Source organism: Macrosteles quadrilineatus, unplaced genomic scaffold (assembly GCF_028750875.1).
Source record: "Macrosteles quadrilineatus isolate MER2022 unplaced genomic scaffold, UCM_ALF_1.0 Scaffold_6__1_contigs__length_79288215, whole genome shotgun sequence".
Taxonomy (NCBI): Eukaryota; Metazoa; Arthropoda; class Insecta; order Hemiptera; family Cicadellidae; genus Macrosteles; species Macrosteles quadrilineatus.
Window position 1 is genome coordinate 27,794,998 of NW_026542599.1, and position 26,963 is coordinate 27,821,960.

The 26,963-nt window shown below is 34.5% G+C and overlaps 2 protein-coding genes across 2 annotated transcripts in view; both read left to right on the forward strand.

Moving 5' to 3' along the window:
* Positions 1-26,375, forward strand: LOC128997419 (cilia- and flagella-associated protein 57-like). The gene is made up of 19 exons (XM_054423057.1): positions 1-209; positions 915-1,185; positions 2,032-2,297; positions 2,827-2,967; positions 7,078-7,258; positions 8,753-8,960; positions 14,754-14,971; positions 15,248-15,460; positions 16,779-16,952; positions 18,034-18,162; positions 18,791-18,979; positions 20,339-20,523; positions 20,835-20,934; positions 21,125-21,306; positions 21,699-21,993; positions 22,567-22,782; positions 23,526-23,705; positions 24,786-24,977; positions 26,241-26,375. Exons 1-19 carry the CDS (start codon positions 1-3, stop codon positions 26,373-26,375), a joined length of 3,684 nt encoding a protein of 1,227 aa, XP_054279032.1.
* LOC128996124 (dnaJ protein homolog 1-like) overlaps positions 1-26,963 on the forward strand; it is a 448,367-nt gene that overhangs the window by 393,702 nt on the left and 27,702 nt on the right. The gene's annotated exons all lie outside the window — the stretch shown is intronic.

A 26,963-nucleotide genomic window follows, 5' to 3' on the forward strand; every position in this document is an offset into this window, starting at 1 on the left:
ATGGCTTCTTTTCAAGGACTAGCACCCAGAATATTCTGGGGACTTACAACAAGTATCAAAGGAAACATAAACTATGTATCTGACTTGGATGTTCTTTACCCAGCAGGTGGAGTACTAGTGATTCACAACTATGTACAAATGACACAGTTCTACATCAAACTGCCCGAACCTCAGAAAGTGCTGAACATAATTTGTGTCAGCCCTAACAAGTAAGCTATCTTATAGCCTAGGCCTAGGCTGAAACATGATGGTAATGTTTAACAGTTCCGGTACCTTTTTATAATAAAATGAAATCTTAAATCACTTAGATGTCTAGGCATATGTTATCTAAATTTAAGTTTACATTTCTTATCTGCTTGAATAGAGCCTTCACACAGTTCTAGCTGTAATTAAGTATAACTGTATTACTTGTCAAATGTCATACACTGTACGAATGTTTTTTTGGCAACTAATTTTTATTCCTCCAATCTGAGTCATCTAAGTTAGATAATTCGACGATTAACTTGGTACCTAACCTATCAGTTGTTTGCAAGATATCAGACTTTTTTAAGTTTCGATGCCAGTGTGTACAAGAAAGTATATTAAATAAGGGAGAGTGGTTCAAGGCTCGCAACTTTTGTTTATTTTCCAGGGATTGAACTCATCTTCCGACCCCCACTCACAAATGTCTGAGACACTATAAAACACTAGGCTAGCAACACACCCAAATTGTAATAATATGCCTAAAGTACTTACTTAATAATTATTGTGTTTTAGGCCGATATAAATTAATAGGCTTACATAAGTAGTAACTTATCTTAACAAATCATTCCACATAGCTACTAAAAGTTATAAAAACGATTAGTAGGTACCTTTCTAAAGTGTTTATCAAATTACTTGGATACACCTTGGTCTAACTACCATGTTTTCCTTAGAAAAATAATAGCAATTGCTGAGGAGGGAGATAAACCATGTATTTCACTCTACGATGTAAAATCTATGAAGAGGAAAAAAGTGCTGGGACTTCCATACGAGTCTTCAGCAAAGGAGTTTGTTAGCATCGCTTTCACGTTTGACAGCCGATACTTGGTGGCTGTGGTGGGAGAGCCTGACTGGATGATGTTGTTCTACAACTGGGAGAAGGGCAAGGTTGAAAGTCAAACTCGAGCGAACAACCCACCAGCAAATACTGGCCCTGTTACACAGGTAAAAAAATAGAGGGACAGAGAAAAATCACTGACAAACCAAACCTATAAACGCTGTTGCAGCAAACCTGCCAAAATAACTAATGTGTAACTAATCCAGTTGTATCATTAAAATTTTAATTATGAAAACTGGTTTAACAAGAAGCAAGTTAAATTTATCTTTCTGTCCACCTCGTGAACTCTCCTCTCCTCAACACTTTGACGTAGATGTCTTATAACGATCACACATAATCCATTCAATTGAATTCTGTTCCTTCAATCAAATAATAAATATCTCCCAGGTATTCCTATTGTTACTCTCAACCTTTAATGCTATATATAGCATAAGGCTATAGCCTTATCTAGGCTATCATTTGTGTAGTAGCTTATTATCCCTTAGTTTTTTGTTTCTGAGATAAAATAGTTGATGTGACATAAAATATTTACGATTAAGTAGTCCATATTCTTATCCAGTCCAACAGTTACTTGAAAAGCCAGGTCCTGCCGCTGTCGTCACTTGAATTTACAAAAATTGCACTTTTTCAAATTCTGTAGAACCGGTTTATCAAAGACTCACTCTTTACAGGGAAGCTTTACTTTTCCTCCCACCTTCACAACCTTAGCCTATACATTAGTCTCTAGTCCGGAACGTTTGACATAATACTTCAGGCTCAAGAAACTATCACTTGGATAAAATCCATTGGTGATTGGCATGATTTGAACCCATGACTTAAGGGACTGGAGTTCTGGGCTCTACCACTAGACATCAACTCTCTCACTACAGTAAAGCTGCACTGACTAATAACTCTTCTAAACTTAATTCAGCGTCTCAATAGAAAATTTAAAGTGTTGTGAACGTTTATTGCAGGTGTGTCCTAACCCCACCGACGGCGCAGTGGTAGTAATTGTGGGTCCGGGCTTGTTTCGTCTGATGAGCGTCTCGGACACTGTTTGGCGGCAGTACGGCTTCCAGAAGGCGGACAAGATGCCTATAAAATGTGTCTGTTGGATCACACCTGACCGCGTGCTTGCCGGTACTGAAGATGATCGACTCATCGTCGTGGAATATGGAGACTTACGAGGCCGTTACAGAGCCAGTGTTATCTCAGAGTTTGATGTGCAAGTTCTAGAAGAGTAAGTTTTGTATATTTTTACTGTGGATTCTTTTTTCTCTATTTAATTTGAATAGATAACTATGGTCGTTGTTTTTTTAGGTTAATTTTTGTCAGTTTAATTGAACAGTTGTTATGAGCAGAAAGTTAAAGATTACCTTTTTTGTAGTTTTGTTTTTTTTGAGTGAGTAAATCACTCACATCTGTGCGCGTAATTTGTGCTGATTTGATCCTACAATCTATTGACCTCTCAATTGAAATGTTCAACTATGTTTCTACAGGTTACTCACAATAATTAAACACTTATGGGACCGGGAGGATATTGTATTACCCAAAATGTCAAACCGGGCACACTTTAGCACTGATATGCTGCTATTACTCAAACTACATGAGACTTCTGTCACCCTCACAAGATAAAACAAATCCCAGGTGTAAACATAATGAGATGATTCATTCATCATTGTATCGGAGTGTGTCATACTAAATGTTGGATTACTGAGAGTTAACTGCAGTTCAAAGTTTAACTTTATCCATGTGACTATTTCCCCCAGTCAGCCAGGAGCATACTCGTACAACACTGAATGCAAGATCGATAGTGACAAAGAGGTGACTTGCGTCCTTGCCTTCTCCAATGGTTTCGCATACTCAATAGCAAACTACATCATCGTGTTTGAGAAGCAGACAAAATACAGGTACAGTACAGGAACAGTGTTGGGTTTTGTATTTATTTTAGAACACTGTATTTCTTGAGATTCAGCAAAATTTTATATAGTTAATGATAGCTTGTTCAACATTGTTCTTTTGTAATAACTGAAGTAGTTTAGGACAACCAGTGTACCTTTTAGACAGAAATTTATTGTATTGTTTGATTTTTATAGCTATCATGGCAACCTGGGATCTATTGTTTGAAGTATTATAACTCTATGATGAAAGAAGCAATTTAAGGCTAAACATCCCAGGTTTAGTTCCAAATTCTGCCACCACGTCGCAGCACCAAAATGGAGTAATTTTGTGTTGGTGTTTATTGGCGGAATTTTCATGCGATTTTCATTTTGAAAACTGATTTGTGAACGGGATAAGATAACAATTCACGCCATTGAAGATAAATTTGAATTAAGTTGCTGGTTAAAAAAATTTGAGTTAAATAATTGTGTTACAAAATAAAAAATGAAAATTGCAGGTAGTCATTTTAAAAACAATAATTTTTAATTAATTTTACTTTTTAAATTTTTAAAATAGCTTGACTGGTTCAGTCGGTATCGTTATTTAAACATTTACAGTAATTATAACAAACGCGAGAGAGACATGAAGCAGGTGCAGGACAGGGCCGCTGTGACTCATTCCAAGGTCACACTCACATTTGCTACCCCTCCACCTCACAACAAGGCTGGGGTGTTGCTTGTATACCGGTGGATGACGGTTTCCCGCGCTTCCATACACGAACAAATACAGAATTGAATTAGGGGTTTTGCTACGCTTTAACCAAACCAAATTGCAAACAAAATAATTATTTAGAAGTTTTGATAGTATCATCAAATTTATAATTTTATGATAATCGTATTTAGGCCCAAATCAAACTGTAAAATTGGTGTAAATCCGTTGGAAAATATATAAATCTATATAAATAAAATTACAGTTTTGTCTGTACATTGCTTAGAATCATGCAGGTTTTGGTTATTTTTACGTTTCATAACATAAGAAAGCCGAAACGAGTCTTATCTCAATTTCTGTCTGTCTGTTTGTCTATTCCGTGCCAAAATGTCATTTTGCGAGGCCTACTCCCAGAAAACTAAAGTTCCGATCAAGGTTCTAATAATTATTCCGTATTTACTGGATTGATGAGAGTGTCTTTGGTTATAAAAACATGGCCTCGCTTCTTTGAAAACGATATAACGAACCATCAAAAACCCAATTTGGTTCGAATTTTGTCAAATTTTCTCCCAATGTTTACTAGTACATTTTATGAAATAACGATCAGCTGTTTGGATTAGTTCTCACTTCTAGTTGTCACTGATATGTTTACATTAAAAGTTGTTTACAAATACCGCAACCATTTCCGATCAAGTTTTGTTAGCACATCCTTTCTAGTAATCGTGGCACATCCAAACCAAGATTGGATTTGGAACATTAGATTAAAAACGTTGTGCGGCCTTGGTTGTGCCTTACTTAACCGGTTTAATTAATCGCAAGTGCAACGATTGTTCTTGAGTTTTGATAACCGGGGAAAATACTGTGAAACAGTGCTGTATATTAGTGCTGGGAAACTTACATTTATTTATCATCGTCACCAATTGCTTACAAAACAGGTTTCCACTCATTGACGGCGCTTCAAAGACAGTTGTGTAAAGTGCAAAGTATAAAAACAGAACTGCAGTGGGTGATCGTGGATGTTCCTGCGATCTTGGAAGATCTTTCTGATTTCGCTGTGGTCGTAACAGAGGTTTAACTTACAGATGTAGCTAAACTCACTTTTCCAATGTGCCACTGGCTGCCATTTTTGGTGTCTACTTACTTACATTTCGACAACGATATCAGTACTTTTCCTATTTAGGAAGCAAAATTACTAACGTCCGAAACCCCTGATTTGTGCGTTTTTTGTCACATTTCCTCCGAATGTTTGCTAGATATATGTACCGATTATCGTTTAGAGATCACGTAATCTTAAGAAACCTTTGTTTGGATAACGGTGGTTTCTTCAAACTGTCATTAATATGTTAACATTAAAAGTTGCTTACAAATAATACTATTAATGGAAAATAACTTTGATTTTCAAAAACTTAAAAAATGTAAAACCAAGGGGGATTAATATCTTCTGAACTGCACAACATCAACTGAAAGTGTTTTTTGAGAAAACCATATAGTGAGTTTTTAAAGCTTAACGTTGTTAACGTTACATGTTACATAATTTGTGGCCTGTGTATTTATTTATTTTTATATTTGCCAACGGATTAACACCTATAATAGGTACAGTTTGATTAGAAGGACAGTTTGAATTGGTCGTAAGTAGGCCTACTATAGATCTTTTCTTAAATGTAAACGTTGGTTTTTGGTGCTACTACTTTTCCTTAGAACCACTGGTAGTAGTAAGAAACAGTTTTACGTACAAACACATTACTATTTACAACTATAGTTATCGTTAGTGCTGCACCTTATTTCTTATTAAATTAAATTGATGTCTTACTGTACAATTTTATCGTTTTCTGTCTGGACTCCATAATGTTAGAGTATGCTATGAAAATGAAAAACCATTGGTGAAAATGTTTTTTTGCGTAGGCCTACCATCATGAATTTTTAAAGCTTGGAGGTGTATTTATTTACTTATTTATATATTTGCCAACGGATTTACACCAATTTTACAGTTTGATTAGGCCTAAAAACGATTATGATAAAATTTGATGACACTATCAAAACTTTCAAATAATTACTTTGTTTGTAATTTGCTTTGGTTAAAGCGTAGCAAATCCCCTAATTCAATTCTGTATTTTTGTTTGTATGTCTGTTGGTAACGCATTAATGTCCCTATTTCTCATTGTTTCGTGGAAAAGACAAGAGCACCTTTGTTAATGAAAATTTCAACCCGAATAAAGTGTGCAATAGTGAGGTTGAGGTAGTATTTGAACTACTTTTAACCTGTGTGAAAAGTAACTTTCAATTACAGGCCTTCTTTTAATGCAAAATGCACACTAAATATGCAAACCAACTCCTGTTCAGAATATAAGGTTTCAACTTACTACAAGATTCCCGTAGGCCTTTTTAGAACGAAAATATATTTCACTAATGGTTTATCATTTTTATAGCATAAGCTATTATTTTGGAGTCCAGATAGAACACGTAAAAATTAGAGTGCGAGAGTGTTTTGCGCCAACTCTCGCAATGCTGTTTTAGCGCTAACACAGCTCGCTATTTTAGTCATCGGAATGAGCATTCTCAGTTAAAGAAACAACATTTATGATTAGGCCTACTGTAATATTAATTGCCTGACACAAGTATTCAATTTTTATATATTACTGATAGGCTTTATTCATAGGCTTTCTTAGGCTACGAAACGTAAAAATAACCAAAAACTCCATGATTCTAAGCAATGTACAGATAAAACTTCAATTTTATTGTCTCTTTCCGACTTACAGAAAATACTTGTTTTTAAATCATAAACTAGTATCTGTTAAAATCAATAGTCCATGTGTCCGGTAAGAGTATGAATGCGAGGTGTGTGTGAGATGACGAAGCTACAGTCGCGTTGCAGGGCCGGGCAGAGCGGCTGGCACTGGAGCTGCGCTATGTGGGGGGGGAGGGGGGAGGGGACCGGAGCGCGAGAGAAATAATGATAATTTCTTTAAAAAAGGATTCCGATACAACCATTTGGCCGAATTAATATCTGAAAACGGCAAAATTCTTTTAAAATTTCTCTTTACAAAATGACTACCTGCGATTAAAAAAAATAATTATAGCAAAAAAAATTCTTTATAAAACTTTTTTGTAAATAAATTTTAAAAAACATTAGCAAAATAGCGTGAATGTCTTATTCATATCATTTACAAAACCGTTTACAAAACAAAAATCTGATAATAAATACGGAAATTATAAGTGGTGCAAATTTGCCGCAGAGGTGCTGCTATCTATCGGGCCAGAAACACAACTTTTTCAGGGATGTTTAGCCTTAACTAGGTTGTCACATTATGTGCTGTAAAGTATTCGGTTTCTGATTGTAATAGACTGCTTGATGGTGTGTGATCAGGAAATTTACTGTAAGACATGCTAGATTTTGTCTTGTTGTATTTTATACCTGGTATTATGCACCACAGGTATAAAAGAAAGAACGTCTACCGCATCGGCGGGATTGAGATTCGTGGGGAAATGTCCGAGGAAATGAACACAATACGTAATCTCGCTGTGAATCCCGCTCAGGATAGGATCCTGGCAACTACGCAGCAAAGCCAGATATACTACTCAGCCTTACTGCCTGCAGACGCCCCTGCTTCCGCTGTCAGTTTGTTAATTACTGTAAAACTAGAGATTTTTAATTGGTATTTCATGCATCACAATGAGTAACTTAAATAATAAAGTGGAACCTTGATTAACCATCAACTTCTGTTGTCACCTCAAAATAGGTATTTTTAAATGAAATTTAAAATCAAACAACTAGGCTATATTTATATTTTATAAAAACTTAAATACTGTATTCAGTTACTTGTTCATAGAGTGTCACATTAAAATTACAGGTCACTTTGGCACTTTTTACAAACATAGGAAAGTGAATACAACTTTCTTTCACAGGTCGAGTTCGGGTAAAGTTTTATTTAATCATTTAAGGTCTCCCTAGCCAGTGAGTCAATTTGTTCTTAAAGCAGTTTTAGTTAGTTTCTTTAGATATTCTAGAAGGAGGTTAAAATAGACAGCTTTCATAGGACGGGTTTCTTACAGTGGGATATATGACATAGATATCTGGAGAGAATCACCACAAATAAAAACGACTAAAAAAGTTCCTCCCTCCTCTTAAATTCAAACCACTTTTAGTTTTAAGCTTTAATCGAATTCCCTTTATAGGGAATAAGCTATTACCGTAAGTTTCATGGTAAGACCTATAGACCCCGAGAGTGGTTTACTTTTTTGTTTTAAAACCTCTAGAGAGCAAAAACGACTATATATTGTGTCTGTTAACACATCGAGTAAAAATAATCCAATATTTATGAAATTTGGTATAAACGTATAAACATACATTTGATCAAATTTACAAACCAGCAGGATCGAACTATAGGAATGGGGTTGTATGGCAATTTACGGGGTAAAAATTGGTTTTTCCAATTTTGACCCTCAAAACATAAAATTGCAATTTATTGTTAAATTATTTTGTAGAGCTTAAAATAACAAATAATGCACGGTACTTCAGTATTAAACGGAGGCCACATTTTGTCAGTGCGCTGCGGCGGTTATGTTAGGTTGGGTTATCGTAAATATTATGTGTGTAGGACTTTCCTCGCTTCGTTATGAATCGAACGATACTTTCTATTATGATAACCCAACCTAACATAACCGCCGCAGCGCGCTGACAAAATGTGGCCTCCGTTTAATACTTAAGTACCGAATGCACTATATTGAAGAATTTTTGTGTGTTTAATGATCAAAGAGAAAACTAAAAAAAACTGTAAATGTTTCATTCCTATATGTTACTCTTATAGAGAACAAGTAAACTGATGCCCTTTGCTTGCACAGAAGCACAGACATGTATTTTGATCAAAATTTCCAAATTTATGTGATACTCAGCTATATTATCATTTCACTAAAAACACACAATGTATTACCCTCTCTGTAGCAGCAGATCTAAGTACTCGTTAAACCTAATGATGTTTAATAGGGAATAAATTAGACATATTTAAAGAAATATTCCAGCAAATATTCAATAAAATTAAAGGATATCCTCTTGGTCTACAGGATTGCTGCGGCAGGTTGTTTTTACTTATAAGACTTTGTTGTTCCCAGGCAGATGCTATGACGGTGATGGATTGCCTGGGTGAGTCGCTGCATCACGGGCCAATCGCTGGTCTCGCCACTTGCGCCTGGAAAACTATCTTCATGACTTGCGGAGAGATTGACCGCACGGTTCGAGTGTGGGACCTGACAACCGAGTCGCTCATTCTCACCAAACATTATCAAGAGGACATTTTCTCTGTCGCTTTACACCCAACCGGTACGTTCTTCAAATTACTAACTAAAGTGTACGCTAACACCAAAATATCTTAAACTTGGTCAAATCTTGTGGACCGCATTCCTAACAAAACTGTAACAATGGATAAGAGACTTCTGCAATTGAGTTGAACTGTAGCTTGTCGCAAAAATGGATTGACATATCCAAAACGTCGGCTATTATTTTTGCCATTTCAACGAAGCAGTTTTCTCCTGAAGATCAAGAGTCGATCGTAGAAGCATACCATTTAGTTTATCTTTAATCTTTGCTTTTGTCCAAATCACTGCAGGAATGGAATCTGCAGGAACAGATGAGTCAAACTAATAAAGTAATTCACCTTGGAGAACATCATGTAAAGCAATTTTTAAAGAATTAGTAGTAATGACTTTTCCGAGCTTAACAATTTTAAAAACACTTTAGATGGTAGAAGGTAATTTTTAAAAATTATGCAGTGAAAACGTTGAGCTTAGGATACTAGGTTTAAATTTAAAACTTATTTTCAATATCCGCGGTGTCGTCTTTTATTAGTAGGAAAAATCCCAACATACATGGGCAAAAAATCTGTTTAATAAACTGTCACAAGAATTCAAGAAACAAAAAAAAAAAACCAGTCCAATCACTTCAAAAGCAGCCTCGCTAATTTTCTTTTAAGAAAAACCTATTATAGGTGAGTGTTCTCAACTGATCAGGATGAGTAATAATGATTTTTTTTTACTGATACATATTTAGTTTAAACAACTTTTATTTTTATAGTTTTAGTTTATTTTAGTCTTTTATAACTCCTTAGTCTTAAGGTATTTGTAATTTGACAACTTCACCTGTCTTATAGCTTTGCTATATTATGTAAACGTTATGTGACAATACAGATTTAATAATTTACTAGCTGTACCCACGGGCTTTGCCCCGTTTAACTTCTTAAGTATTCGCATGGCTCAATCACGTCCTGGTTGAAGTTTGTTCGCTACGCTCACTCACCTTTAGGTAGGAGCTCGTTCGCTGCGCTCACTTGCCTTAAGGTTAGCTCGTTCGCTACACTAACTCGCCTCCAGGTTGAAGTTCGTTCGCTACGCTCACTCACCTTTTGGTTGCAAATTAGCTGTTGTTATAAATTTAACGGAAAGTAAATAAAAGAAACGTCTTATAACACTTAAAACATATATTTACGGTTATACTGTTACTCACAAGACGGTAAATGTACAAAAAAGATGCAGAACCAACTTGTTTAGTTGAAAGAGCTGTTCAATTCAATTTATTTATTCAATAACAACACAATGACAAAAGGGCATTATAACACTAAGCTACATAAGCCTCATAAAAGGCTTGTCCGTAGCATTTCTTGATTTCACTTAATGTCTTTTAGATGCATCTCGTTGAGTCAGCCATAATTTAATAGTTTTCCCTTCCTAAACAGTAACAAAGTTTAACTTCTTAAGTATTCGCATGGCTCAATCACGTCCTGGTTGAAGTTTGTTCGCTACGCTCACTCACCTTTTGGTTGGAAATTAGCTGTTGTCATAAATTTAAAAAAAAATAATAGTGCTGCACCCTGTTGGTAATCCTTGTAACTTTTATGCTATTGAACATCATAGAACAGAACCAATTTGTTTAATTGAAACAGCTGTTAAGATTCATTAATTCCTTTTAAATATGAAAAACCATCAGTTTAACATGGGGAACTACAGAGCCACTGGGGCGGAGCCCGAAAGGATTTTTGGGATAATAATATGCTTTAATGTTAATCGGGAATGTGAGCTATCATCATGCCAAATTTCAGCCCAATCCGTCCAGTAGTTTATGCGTGATTGAGCAACACACACACACACAAACTCACAAACTTTCGGATTTATAATATTAGTAAGATGAGCTTTGTACCGATTGAAAATTCAAATCAAACAGAAAACGCGCGAAGGCAAGGACCCAACAACGGCCAATCACGTGAGCGCGGAGTGATATCAACTTGCTGACTTGTGTGGACGTCTTTCTAACGGTTCACTTGGGATTAGGCTCTGAGCCGTGATGTTCGGAAATCTTTAAATTCTCCTTTTCAATTCGCAAAACTCACTTTTGGTAGTCGTAACGTGTATTTCGTCAACGAAATCAATTGTTCGATTTCCGGAGTGCATTGGTATTTAAACCGTGAAACAGCGTTTGCTAAATTACGAATTGAATAAATAAATCGAGTCTTTAAGTTCGACGTCGACCGGCAAAATTCGTCAAATTTGACCATTTTCGTAGAGCCTACCCCAAGTACAGTGTCGTAATTATATGTTTATGTGTCGTCAAAATTGTCTTCTGTGTATGTAAGTAAATGTTTTGTGTAAATTGTATTTATATCATTAGAAGAAGCCAATCTGTCCATATTCATATTTGTTTGATCATGTTTCTTGCAGGTTTCATGTCCTAGTGTGTAATCCAGTCACATTGCTTTAAAGTTATTGCCATTTACTTATTTTAAAATACATACTGTGATACATTTGTAGGTATTATTATATTAATAATTTGGGTAAATTTTTATACCAGTAAATTTCATATTGTAATTTTGTACTTAACTTCAATTTATATCGTTAGGATATCAGCTGTCTGTCACGTAAAACTGTTACAATTTGTTCTTGCTTAAATATTTGGGTTTTAAATCACTTCTAAAATACATAAAGAGATCTCTGAGAGTATTTGATTGTGTACAAATTCAGGTTTCAATCAGAGCATTGTCCCGGTTGAAGGGTAGGTTTCAATACAGGCTATAAGGGTAGGCTTCCATTAACGCCATAAAAGTAATTTTATTAACCAAAATTAAACAATCGACTCAGTAGTCGATTTGGCCCAGTTTGCCACTGAGCAACAAAGTGTGCTGTACACAGGACTACGAATAGCCCCTTTGCATATTAAGATCAACTGGCCAGTTGTTAATAAATACACAAATTTGGGAAGCCTGATAGCCTAAAAACAGATTAAATAAATCAAACCTACCTAGGAATAAATCAAACCTCGGGAACCTTCCCGAGGCTCTGCTGTCAGTATCTCAGGAAAGAAAGTCAAAAACCACAATCAATACTCTCCCCTATCCAATTGAAGTGTAATTATAGCAGAAACTTGAATATTATTATTGATTATTTGTAATATTTGTAAATATTTAAAGTGACAATACACAAAGCTTATTCTCTCAACAATTTTATTAATTCTCCTGTGTTAATCTTGTCAAGGTAACCGGCTTAACCGAACAATTGCAATAAAATACAATATCATTAAATAGTCAGTCAATACATAATTTATTACATATTAGTTCAATCAGTGTTTGGCATTATCGTTTCAATAATACAGAGTCATAGCCATGTTTTAACAGAATTTCAACAAAGAGTGTATTTTGCATTCAGAGTGTTTGGTATACTTTTTATTACATCTTAAGAAGTGTTATATTTAAGATCATTGAAGGTACTTTCAGGAGGACATATCAGACCTCTCACGGTCCATAAATCGGACTTCTGGGATACACAATTACCAGGGCTCAATACAACATCTTACTTCCACTGCCGGCTCTGTGATTGGTCCTCAGTAGTCTGATTAAATAAATTAAATCTCACCTTTTCAAACCCTACCAGGGGCAACTTTTTATAACACTCACACCTGTATGAAATAGCCAAATTGCATTACATAAAGGTGTGAGGTGATTTTGGTTGATGGAATGATCAATTAAGTAAAGAGAATATTTTGAATAGCTTCCCATTTTAAATTATGATCTACAATTATTCCTAGATATTTAAAGCTGTTGACTGCTTCCAATGCTCGACATTTACATTTTTCTTTTAAGTATGTTTTACTGTGTAGACAATTTTGTATATGTGCTATAACTGTAGGTTTTTTACATTAATATACGATTAATTAATTCCTTTTAAATATGAAAAATCATAAGATTAACATGGGAAACTCCAGAGCCACTGGGGCGGAGCCCGAAAGCCCGATCAGAATAAAAACTACTTAGTTTTCCTATTTAATGCCCAAAGAATCGGTGTACAGAATTTCAGCCTCCTAGGTAAATGGGAAGTGGGGGAATTAGTGATGAGTGAGTGAGTGAGTCAGTAAAGGGCTTTGCCTTTTATATAGGCCTATTTAGATTTATTAAAACTCATACTGCCAAGCAACATCAATTGGACATGTTATCTACAGATTTAATCACAATTAATTGGTCTTTTCTTTAGTTTTCAAAAATGTTTTTATGCTAAATGCAAAATATATTTAGGTTATGCCTACTCCATGGCTTTAAAAAAGTGTTAGAATGAAAAATTTAAAAAATAAAAGCTAAACCCAATCAAGTTGTTTGGAATTGTAAAATCATCCAGAATTGTAATAGCACAAATTATGTTTACGAAATCTTCATGTTCCTAGTCGCTAAATTTGTTTAAAGATGCACCTTCAGGTAATATTGAATAGATCTAAAAACATTGAATAAATGACTGATAGTGATAATGTTTATTGATGTTTTGATATTAGCTTTTATATTTACTGTCCTGTACCATAATTACTGTTTGCCTGAAACTTATATCGTGGGTAATCTTAATAAGCTTTAAAAACATTCTCTATTATACTAATATAGTGGTCAGTTTTTACATATGTCACCTGCTTTTGACAGTTCAAAACTGGACCCATCTCTTCTTGATCATTGAGCTAGCGTTATTCTCACTAACATAATCTGACGTAATCTTCTTGTTATTAGCGTTAAACAGTAAGATAGTTTAACTATTTTATGAAATGAATTAAAGGGACTCGGTGTAGCAGTGTGGTTATTGAGCAATTCGAAAGGTAGTAGTTTCGGCTTTGTGAAAAATTGATTCTGGATCCAGCTTTTCTTGATATTTAAACTTTTAGCGAATTTCCCATATAGGGAATAAGCTATTATCGTAGTACTCATGGTAAGACCTGGACGCGGGACCGATTTTTTTTTTCGTTTCGAGGTCCCTAGAGACCAAAAACACCATCCGTTCAAATTCATATATATATATATATTTATATATTTATATATTTATATATTTATATATTTATATATTTATATATTTATATATATATATATATATGTGTCCGTTAGCACTATAACTCGAGCAAAAATGATCCGATTTTGATGAAATTCGGTACAAACGTGTAAATCTACGTTTATTCGAACGAGTTCGCGATCCAGCATGATCGGACCATGGGAACGGGGGTTTACGGGGGGTTTTATGGGGTAAAAATAGGTTTTTCGCATTTTTGACCCAAAAAACATAAAATTTAGCAATTTCTTTCCAAACCATTTTCTAGAGCTTAAAAAAACAAATAATTTAGTATATTGAAGCGTTATTATGCGCCTAATGGTTACGGAGAAAATTCCAAAAAAATTGTAAATTTAAAATTCCCATGTTATTCTTATGGAGAATAAGTAAACTGTTGTAGTTTGCTTGTTTATGAACATATTTTGATCAAATTTGAAAAATGTTTTTATTTCTTACTAGGCCTAACTGTTAACATAAAAAAAAAACAGTTTTACCTCCCTGATGCAGCAAACCTAAGTACTTGTTAAACTAATTCTATTTAAATCGGGAATAAATGTTATATTTTTAAGTAGACATTTCAGTGTAAATCAAATGGAAATTCGCTTAGTCTGCAGGTTTGCTGCGGCGGGGGTATTTTTAAATTGTTCTGGTTAAAAACAGCTGATTTTAGTCAGCAACAAAACCACAGTGATCATCTCACTCCATTCTACACTCATTCATAGGCAACTTAAAATACAGTGCACAAAGATCGTCACTAAGTGATTGTCTCATGTTTCAGGGCTTTACGCAACCGTGGGATTCTCAGATAAGTTGAGGTTTATGTTGGTTCTTCTTGACGACCTCAACACAATCAGAGAGTTCTCTATCCGCACATGTCGTCAGGTCGCGTTCAGCAACACTGGCAACATGTTTGCAGCCGTCAACGCTTCTACCATTCAGGTGTTTTGTGTCATCACCTTCCAGTGTGTCTACTACCTCAAGGGGCATAATGAATATGTAAGTTAAATTTACTATAATATTAAAACACATACACTCTACCTTAATAATTTACAAGTCGAAAAAAACATTTAAAAGGTGTTGAAATTATCCGATTTTAACTTAAGAATAATTAGGAAAGTTAGGAAATACAAAATCCCCGTTCGTTTCCATTCAAACAGGATTGCATTTAAACATATCATATCTTATATCAAGTTAGATAGAATTAAGTCCTCTATAAAAAAAGTTTACTTAAAGTATTCAAATATTAAATGATGTTTTAATTTTCTGATGCAGGTTCGCTCGTTAGTTTGGACTCCTGATGACAGGAGTTTGTTCTCTTGTGGGAGTGACGGCGCAATTTACGAATGGAACACCTACGACGGGACCAGAGCTAACGATGTTATTACAAAGCAGTGTGACTACATGGGTCTGGCGACTTCGCAAGATGGTAAACTAGTCTACGGTGTTGGATCTGACGGGCTTTTGAAAGAAATTAACAATGCAGAGGTATACATCAGTTGTAATTTTCTGTTCATTATTATGTTAAGGAATTGATTAGCTGGGTGGATATAGTGCTTGCCTTATATTCAGAAGGTTGCTGGTACGATCCTGAGAAAATCAGAATCTTTTTTCAATGGTTCACAACTGGACCCAGCTGTCCTTGATGATTGGATTTAGTAAATGGCCCTGGCTAATGAAACACTGACCTGTAATAAGCCAGTGATAAAGCTCTCATATTTATTCATATTTCACTTATCATAATTGTAAAGTTTTCAATGTGGCATGTCAGACTTGTAAAAACCTAAACTTACGTAAAAAGAGCTAAGCACTTGCTACTGCAAATGCGAGTCATTTTATGTTCCATAAGCAATCGTACAAAAATAGGTTCATAATCTAATGGCCAAAAGTTCTCAGTTTCAATCAAAGTGGTCTTTTTTCCCTACAAAGTATTTTTTTTCCTTCTGATTCCCTTTAAAATAAATATAAAAAATATTTCGCTCTAACTAAATTCAAAACAACGATCATTCCAAGTTTCAAATTGGAACTACATGAAAATGGCTTAAATTTTTAAATGATGTTATTTACAAGAATTACCAGATAGTTAATTTCTTTTCCTACAGTTACCTAACAATGTACATGTTCTCTCACTGATTTGAGAAATCAAAGTGGCCAATTCGCTCATCAGTGAGACAATGTTAACATTGTCTCACTCTAATTACTTTGTCTCACTCCAGATTTGCAATGTGAAGGCACGAAATAGTGAGCGCGTAACATGCAGGCAACGTCGTATGCGCGCGAAACACGTTGGCAGCACTGGCTGTAAATCAGCTGGTCAGCTGTTGTACTGTTGTATTTGTCACTTCACGTAAAATGTTATATTAAAAGTTCACTTCTGTGTAAAAATAGGTTATGTTTCTTCACCAATTTATTTGTTTTATGGTAACTGTAGGAAAAGTATAATGTGCAACTCGAGTTCAAAGTACAATTGCCTCACTCGAGAAACCATTCCTCACTCGCCTACGGCTTGTGAGTAAGGATTTCTCTCGAGTGAGTCAATTGCTCACTTTTCTCACTAGTTGCACAAATAACTATTCTTTTCACACTTTATCAACAAAATCTGTTATGAAATGAGTTTAAGTTAAGGATTAATTTACAAAACCAGTGAAAATCATATCTTTGAGTTACTTTTTGAAAGCAAAAGTTAGTTCTGTTTTATTTTTTTATATTTAGAGAATCATTATTCATGATGTGCATAATAAGGTGATGTCTGTTTTCTTGACGCTATGGTCATAGCAAGAACTTAATATTTCATCACCGCTTTCAGATATTACGGGAGGAGAGTCTTCACCACTCGTGTTTGTATGCAGTACAGCTCTCTCGCTCTGACCAGATGATGTTTTGTACGGGAACTAAAGGAGCGATTCTGTCCGTTCGCTACCCTCTACTCAGACCACCGGAGTTTGCTGAGTTTTTCTTGCATAACAACCCTGTGACAATGGTCAGTTCATAGTTTTGTTCTTTAATATGTCATCAGGAGGTTGGTGAGGCTTTGGCTTTGTCCCTCATTAGTGTGACAGGCTACAAACCCAAGGCAGCCATTTTGTGGGTTTGCATTCCAATCCTCCACTAATATTTATCTATAGTCTCAGTCTGTCATGAATATATTTTACCAATACAGTTCATTTATGTAGGCAGCCTACTTACCAGATCACCCTTGCAATGATACAATCTATGTACACGCCAAAGGCCTATGTGTAGTCATGAATAGACTCGATCAAACATTGTTCTTACTTCATTGTTTTTGTTTGCAACCAACAATAATAACAAATTTTGCATTTTCACTAAGCTTGAGTTGTATGTAAAAACGTATAACTGTAATAACATGTTTTTATTTGAGTCAAATTTGTGAATTATTCTAAATTCTTAGTAACATTTACTAACAATAATTATTATTTTTTCTTCGTGTGAATTAAATAGAAGGGCCCTTAAAAACAAACATCAGCAACCACTTAAAAGACAGACAAAAAGATATGAGCTAAATATTCTTCACAAAACCAAATATTCTTCAGTCATGGCAATATGTTTGTTTGTTTAGCTAACTATAACTATGATAGCATTTACAAATCTAAAACCTATTTCATTTTCTCTGTATGTTTTATATTGTGAATGGACAACAAAAAATGACCAGGAAAATAGCCAAGGAAAAATTCAAAGATTTAACCGAGAAAGATTTGCAAATCAATATTAAAATTGTTTTATATTGATCTGGAAACATATATCTCATTTACATCGGTGTAAGTTACTGTAGTAACTTACCAGAAGGATGTTCCGTTAGAAAAAGTCCTGTATTAAATAACATCTTTAAATGGCAATTTTCCCTCAAACGCTTACCAGGAAAACTCCCAATTTCCCTAGTTAAAAATATTTTTAGAGTTTTGCATAACCCAAAAAATATTTCCCCAACCTAAGAATCTAATAATTTTGCATTCAGTCACGAAATGATAAACTGTTTCCGCTTTATTTCTATTGCAGAACAAACAAGTACTTTATACTATACAATTATTTATTTAATCTTTCAGATAAAACTGAGCTATGATGATCTCAATTTGATATCATGCTCAAACGACGGGACGATGTGTATTTGGAAACTGATCAACACAGACCGCAAATGCATCAAGATGGATCCTGATTTCTCCTATTCTAAAGAGGTAGTTAAACATATTATAATTGAATACATTTTTGTTGGACCGTCTTTTGTGTGTCAGTTTTATTATTGACAGTAGCAGTTAAAGTGTGAATACACATTTAATGTAAATGTATTCAATCTGTAAAAAGGTTCTGTAAAAGTAAAATTTGCTAGTAAAGAGGTTGCTGTTACTAAAACTATCAACGTTGGATATTTTAGTCAAAGCTAAAACATAGAGTTAAAAGAAAAGATACCTGTCAACACAACTTGATCTACTAACATTATGTGAACTTTAACAATTAACAAGATAGTAAATGTGTACTATATGAGTAAAAGACGTAACATTTTCTAATGGTTGGACCATTCATACCAACCATCATCAAGCTCGATTGGAGTATAACCGAATCAAAATGCTGTCCTTGTTTTGACACTATTGGTCACTTGAAGTTTCGGAAACCGATGACAGTTTAATAGGTCCTACAGTAAAGTAAAAGTTGACTTGTTAGTAATATATGCCTACAGTACATCTTCAAATGTTTCTTACTAATTGTACAATTTTAACCAAACATGCTTATTGATAAGTTATATAGTGCAAAAAAGGTGGAAATAACATTTTGTCGTTTGCTAATTACATATTTTATTTATTCTAGATTTTAATCAACAAAGAAGACTTGGGTGAAAAAATTCAGCAAATTAAGTATTTAGAAAATCTGGTGAAATCGCTTGAAACGGATCATGCGTACCAGATAAAAGAGATGGAGACTGAACATTCAAACAAAGTACAAGAGCTCCACAACGGCTACTGTGCAGCGATCCAGAACCTCAAGGATAAAAATCAGGTGACTTAGTCTCTATCAAGACATAATGTGGTAAGGATTCCATGGTAGACAGGACAATTAGTAGTTTCAAATGTGTACAGGCTCCCTAGGACAAACCAACCATGGCCATACAATAACAAAACTGATTCTTTAGTGCTGCCACAAACCGGGGACGGCTATTAAGGTTTTAATGGCACAGGTTGTAGGTTTACCTACATTTTTCCTGTATGAGGATTATACACACGTATAGATATTTCAGTAATATTAGTAGTACTCATAGATCTCTAACTTAAACTTTCTTTCCTAGGAAAAATAACTGAGTTAATTGAAATGCCCTTTCATTTAACATATTTGTGGTGATTTGTCATTGGCCATCAATAAATTAATGATGATGTCTAACAAATAGTCAACGTTAAATAGTTACAAGACCAGGGTTTTGGTCACTCCCTTAAGCCTACGAAAAAACGTAAGAATATCAGTGGCTTGAAAACACACATTAAAAAAAGAAAATTATATCTCTCTACCACACACAATTTGACTATTTTTTGTTACAATAAGAGAAATATCTTTGTTCCTTGACTTGGACTTATTAGTTACTAGCTGTACCCGCGGGCTTTGCCCCGTTTAACTTCATAAGTATTCGCATGGCTCATTCACGTCCTGGTTGAAGTTCGTTCACTACGCTCGCTCACCTTTAGGTTGGAGCTCGTTCGCTGCGTTCACTTGCCTTCAGGTTAGCTCGTTCGCTACGCTAACTCGCCTCCAGGTTGAAGTTCGTTCGCTACGCTCACTCACCTTTTGGTTGGAAATTAGCTGTTGTCATAAATATAAAAAAAAAAATAGTGCTGTACCCTGTTGGTAATCCTTGTAACTTTGATGCTATTGAACATCATAGAACAGAACCAACTTGTTTAATTGAAACAGCTGTTAAGATTCATTAATTCCTTTTAAATATGAAAAATCATAAAGTTAACATGGGGAACTACAGAGCCTATGGGGCGGAGCCCGAAAGGTTTTTTGAGATAAGAATATGCTTTAATGTTAATCGGGAATGTGAGCTATCATCATGCCAAATTTCAGCCCAATCCGTCCAGTAGTTTATGCGTGATTGAGCAACACACACACACACACAAACTCACAAACTTTCAGATTTATAATATTAGTAAGATTGGCATTCAAAACAAATATCAAAGTATGGGGTTGGGCACCACTTGACCAAAAAGTTATGAAGCGGAGGTTAGTAGTTCACAGAGGATTAAAAGTATCAAGTTTTTGTTTTGTCATCTAGTAGTCAGCAATGAGATTGATGAAAACTGAATACATGAATGTAAGTGCACTGTCTTCTTTGATAGTTTTATAAGATTTATACTTTGTACACAGGAATTGGTAGCAGAGCACACTGTGGAAATCAACAAAATGAACAGCAACAGTCTTGAAATGAAAAGAGAACATATGGCAGCCATGGAAAAACTTGAATCCAACTACAATGCAAAACTGATCGTGGAATATGACAAATACGCAGCGTTGGATGAAAAGGATAAAATACTTCGAGATAAATTGCTTAGGTGAGTTTTTAACCTTTATTTAAACAGTGTTAATGCTATCCATGATGCTATTGATCCCTTATTAGTGACTTAACGGTGCAGAAAATAAAATAAAATAAATGTTAGTATGAGTAAACAGGATTCAAATACTGGATAAAAATGACTATCTGATTGAGGTATAGTAAACATACCTTTACTTACTACTTACTTTACTACTTTTCTTAACAAAGTAGACAAGGAACATCAATTTTGACATTTTTTTAGTTATAATCTGCTCAGTATTCTTCTAACTTTTTAAAATCGAAATTTTCTAAATTTTAAATTTTTAACAGGCAGATTGATGAGCTAACCAAATCAAAGGAGCTAGCATTAAAGAGAATGGCTGAAGAATACGAAGAGAAACTGAAGGCAAAAGATGCCATCATCCAAGAGGTAAATTCTTCCATCCCAAATCTGTAAAGTAACATAATAAGCTCTAGAATAGAGTGCAGCTTTCTCTTATAAGTTCAGCAGCCTGACTATCAGTGATGTTTCAAAACAGAAGATTAAATATAATTTTTTACTAGGAATTTTAATGCATACACAATTAAATTTACAGCTGACAGTTAACCGTTTTTTTCAGCTTCATGACACACAAAATCTTCACAGTTCCGAACACGAGGAAATCAAACGACAAATAGAGGAAGACGCTGACCAAGAAATCATCGATCTGAGGACAAAGTTTGAACAAGCTTTGCGAACGGAGAAAGACACGAATGTACGACTTCGTGGAGAAACTGGAGTGATGAAAAAGAAATTCCTTGCGTAAGTAATGGGCTAAAAATAATTTTCACAACCTTTTGGGACCTAGAATCTAATTTTGTCCTCAGGTAAAAATGTACCTGAAACACAACACAATTAATATATACAAACTACAAACCAAGCCAAAAATGTAAAATCACAATCAAATAACCACACGGAGAGCTGTTAAGTGGATAGCAGTAAATAAAATGGACACGTCTGCACAACATATTGGTCCAAATTATAATTAATAGGCTATGATCTTTTCATTGTTAGTTTGGGTTGCCTACAAATCTGGTAATAAGATAAGGCGAGTTTATTTACAGAGTAGGTATTCTACATTCATATTGACAGTATCAGTAGAAATAGACTAGTTTGCATTTATATAATTCTGGAATCCCGTTTTCTCTCACCAGGGCTCAAAAAGAAATTGATGAGTTAAAACATCAAGTTTCGGCCCTTCATAATGAACATCAGCAATTAAAGGTGGAAATAGTCAATAGAGAACAAGACATCACCAACTTGAAGAAGGAGATATTTGAGAGGGATTACACGATTACAGAAAATGAACGACGATTTTCAGAGGTTAAGAATAAGAATCAAGAGTTGGATAAGTTCAAGTTTGTACTCAATCACAAAATAAAAGAACTTAGAATGCAAATACAACCTAAGGAGGAGGAGATCAAACAAAAGAAGGAACAAATTCAAGATGTGAGTTTTGTTATATGTATGCATGTACTCAACCAGAGCTTTTCTCAGTTTAATTTTTTTTGTGTTTAGATTAGTTTTTTGTTTCAAATTTAGACTTTTTAATCCATAAAAACATTATATGTGGACCTCAGTGTTTTTAGACATTCCATGAATTAAGATTGCACTGACTTTTAATAATTTTTTCAAAACCACTCAAGCAAATTGTCTGTTAGAAATTTTGTTTCTTGAAAAGCAAACAACTTTGCCAAAATAAGTATCTTAGGCAAGGGAAACTGTTAAAAAAATATGTTTGCAGCCTCTCTTAACCTTTCTGTCTACATGGGTCTTAAAATAATGACTGAGCAATAGAACATATCAAGCAAATTAATGGGAGTGTCATTTCAGTACAAGAAAGAACTGTACTGACGAATTTAAAGTTACAATGTCAAAACACCCAAAATGTAAATCAACATCGCCGCCTTTGTTTCACAGTCTGTCTAGTGTCTACTACCAACTAAGCCACCGAACACCTAAAACGCTTTGCAAACTTTTAACTAAGCACACAAGTATTTCAACAAATCTAACTTTTCACAGATGGAGGAAGAAATCAACGAGTACCAGCAGAAGGAGAGCAGCCTCCAACTGGAGATAGCTGAACTGAAGGAGGGCGTGGGACTGAGAGAAAAGGATTACCAGAAAGAGAAAAAACTGAACAAAGAAACACAAGCGATCCTTCGAAGGATAAGATACGAGCTGCATGAGTTATCAGCTCTAGTGCAAGAACCCCTGGAGCTAAAGAGAGCAGTGATAGTGAGTAGATCGAAGAATTTGTAGCTCATAACATCACAGTAGTATTTAGACATTTGAATGTAATAGTTGTAAATTCAAACCCTGAAGTTTCTTTAAAGTTTGAAATCAAAGATGAACCAAATTCTCCTTGGTTTATTGTTTGGTTTGGAAAAACTTCCATCGCGGATATTTAAAAAATGCTTTGACATGTATCAGTTATATCACCTACCGTACCAAATTTGGTTAGCTAAGGCGATTAGTGTTCACCCTTTAATTCAAAGGCTTTTTGTTTGGTAACAAGAATTGATTTTGAATCAGTCGTTAAGGATGGATTCTAACACAATTAGGATTAAATTTCAAAATGTATTACCCTTTGAATTTTATGTTAAAAATTGTTGATCTACTGAAAAAGGCGGTAGCGTTTAGATCGATCAAAACTGGACTCGTCAGACCTTTACTTTAATTTCACATGCTTGTTCTTATATCCATATTGACAGTGACACAATTTCCAGTTATTACAATCTAAACTTTAAAATTAAATAATAGTTCACTTACCTCAACGTAAACCATTAAGTAAACTTGCCAGCTACAACGATTTCAAAACTTTGTTAATGATTACACCTACACCACCAAAAAAGAATATTCTTCAGAATCCTTAGAGGATGGTGAAACAAATTAAATAGATTTACCATTATTCTTGTGTCCATTAAAAATAACCCTTTCAACATATGACTTCTTTGATTCATTATGTGGCATCATTTCAGAATCTGTACCACAAATATAGCGAAGGAAAACAGTTTGAGCACAGTAGACAGGAAGATCGAGATGCTCAAAACGAGTTCTTACGACAGCGTGACCATCTCGAGCGCACAGTTGATGGCCTCAAGAGAAAACTTTACTACAAGGAATCAACCAAGAAAAACACCACTGAGAAAATAATGAAGGTGAGACATTTTAGTGGAAAAATTGTGTTGGTTTGTGTTGTTTCTTCTTTATGATTGTTTCCGCAAAAAAAGAATAGAATTTATGTACAGAAGATTGGTCAAAGTGGTGTGACTGATGTAAGTTTTTTAGTACACTTTAAACCTAGTGCGTCTTACAAGGTATTACCATTAACGTAGAATAAATGGGCCTCTTAGGATTGGCGAAAACCCAAGCAGCTTGATGTGTCTCTAAATTTTAAACCTATAAACCAGCTGTTCTGACCATGAAGAATGCTTTAATAAAGACTCTCACCATTTTTAACCTACAATGTCTGTCACAGATTAAGGTTTTTACTTGAATTTTAAAACATTTTTCTTGATCAATGATTTTAGCATCTTCAAAAACTCTTGTATGTTGTTTTTTTTCACCAAAATTGTATTAAATCTGAAAATTTATTGTGGTTCAATCACAAATTAAAATTCCTGAAGTCAGAGTACAGTAAACTTACTCTAATTTGGATATGTTTGTTTTGGCTGCTATCCACATTTCAGTCACACACATGCAACTAAGTTTATCCATTTACAACCTGTTTGTCTAAATTTGTTCATTAGTATGTACTGTATTGCTTTATTCCTTCATTGTTTGAAATAGTTTACTGAGTTATTAGTGATTTTAAAAGCTACCCATTCATTTTGTAATAACCACTCTTCTTGGTACAGACTTTTTTTAGTTTGTACAATTATAGTCAGTTCGTGAGATTTACACACCTTACGTCGTCAATGCCACTGTGGACTCGAGTGACTATTATTATTGATGAATCATTAGTGTTATTTTCAGGCCTCTTGCCTTCGGACATTATTAGACTTGTAATTACAAAATAAAATTATTGTTAAGCCTATGTGAATTTACAACAATGCATTCTTATAATTTGATATGGATACAAGAGGCTGGAAATGAAACTAATGTTTCAAAACTAGCCACCCGAGACTAAATTAGGATCGGTGTAATGTGTGTAAACCTATCTATACTGTCATGAATCAACCCTGAAGGCAATGATGGATAGATAAATATTCCATAACAATGAATTAACACTTTCACAGGATAACGTCATACTTATTGAAGAGGTGAATGCCTTGCGGAAGGAGTTAGTAGATTGTAAACGACACGTGAAAGATCTCGAGAGTATTGTGGGAATGCACAAGTTCATCACTCCACGAGAAGCACAGAAGAAACTTCAGATGGCCGTTCAAACCAAGGAGAGCATCCATGAAGAGTACAAGTACAAGATAAAGGTGACATGTTCACTTAGCTTGTTATACTGTTGAAAATTCCCACTCTCAATTATTGAATTATTACCTACCTAACATTGAATGCTGAGGATATGCATGATGAGAGTTAAATTGGTTTCTTTACTTTGACCATTTATTAGGTTTCGAGGGGTTGGTTGCATCCATGGTTTGAAATGGGTGTTGTGTTTGATCTAATATCTCGTTATCTAAAACACATTGGGTTAAAATCATCCAAATTTACAGTGTTGTCTGGTTTTTAAATAGTTTCAGACCTTTGAACAATTATCGGTGATACAAAACTAAACATCAGTATCCCTAGTAGGGGGTTCTGCAAGTCTGTTATATTATCTTAACCCAGAAAAATAAGAGGGCATGATCAATGGCTACTTGGTGTTGTGCCTGTGTCTTAGGTATGCAAGACCGTTTCTTAGACTTGTTTTACAACAGTGTGAGTCAAAACGGTAGAAAACGTAGGCACATTTTGCCTTATGTAATAAATCAACTCTTTGTAAACTATGGATGACTCGGTGATTTAATTGTGAATATTTTTGACTGTAGAGACAACACCTTAGACCAATGATTAGACCTAACACTCTACTGCACCAATTCTGAATCTGATCAACCAAAAACCCTAGTGTAACATATCTAAACTTGGTACTTGGTGTTACTCTTGCGTCCGATATATCAGCTCCCTTTTGAAGTCAAATGTGTTTGATTTAAAAATGTATACTATTTATTTTCACTGCTCTACAAAGTAACCAGGGTGTTGCTGGTCTCTTGTAGAAAAAGTCGTTTACAAAACGATTGGTGAAATCAGCTGGAGCTCGTTAAATTTACAACACACTTTTTCAAAAAGGCAAGTGTTCATGTAAAGGCAGGTAGTGTACAAAGTTAACATAAAAACTGTTTACATCCAACTTTTATAATAAATACCGGGGTTTTGAAAACGTTACCTTTGAAAACCATTATTTTTATTTTGAAACTCGATATAACAGTGTATATTAAACCGTGTTTTGATTGCATGTACAGGTTGTGTCTTACTTACACTGACTGTAGTATATTTGTTGCTGGTAGTGTGGCAAAAGGATTTGCAGGCAACTAACCTGGGGACCTGTTTACAGTACACATATGAAATCCGGAATATTTATGTTAGTTGTTCGCAACGTAAACACCTATTTCCCTGCCTTAAAATACTATTAAGTCTAATACTACATGTTTGTTTCTTTTCCATTCCAATATTGGTGGTCAAACCCTGGTTTTTAACAGGAACTGGAAGATCAAATTGGCGTTCAACAGAATGAATTGGCCCAGCTGATAGTGAAAAATAAACAGCTTGAAGAAAAGTTGAAGAAAAAGGTACAGCTGGAAGAAAAACCCAGTTTGAGACCGTCAGAAGCCTAAATATTAAGCTAAATCTTTTTATTTTAGTTAATATTATGTGTTGTTTTATTGTATAATACACGACTGTTTACATCATTGGAAAATTTATCTTTTGCATATGAGTAACTCTGTTATAGAAAGTGATAAGTTTGGATAAGGTTTAGGGAACATCCTAAATATTGGATACACATATGCGATATGTGAGCGAGTGACAAAATCCTTATCAAGACTTCTTTGTTGTTGTAACTATTTATCATAATTACTTTAAGCATTAATGAAGGTTTGCCATATCAGTATGTATACTGTATATTTTTTGTTCATCATTATGTTGTTGTTGTTGTATGTTGTTATCGTACATTTTATTTTCATCGTTTTTACCTTGTTAATGTTTACTTCTTACAGTTATTGTTATTTAACAATTTTGTTTAATGTTGCTGTTGATTTTTGATTCATTTATCTCATTAGTTGTTATTGATTAAATATTTTCAATCATCCATTAGTATTGTTTAATATGTAAGGGACATCTTGGTAACTATTCTCGTGTTATACATTTTTCATAAACAAATTTAGTTTTTTCACGTACACATACTTAAATCTTTGAACCTCAAG

Bases quoted from the DNA above. Each gene is read 5' to 3' on its own strand.
- LOC128997419 (XM_054423057.1), top strand. From the start codon at position 1: ATGGCTTCTTTTCAAGGACTAGCACCCAGAATATTCTGGGGACTTACA. The intron at 14,972-15,247 runs GTAAGTTAAATT...TTTCTGATGCAG, and splicing joins TCAAGGGGCATAATGAATAT to GTTCGCTCGTTAGTTTGGAC. The intron at 22,783-23,525 runs GTGAGTAGATCG...GCATCATTTCAG, and splicing joins AGCTAAAGAGAGCAGTGATA to AATCTGTACCACAAATATAG.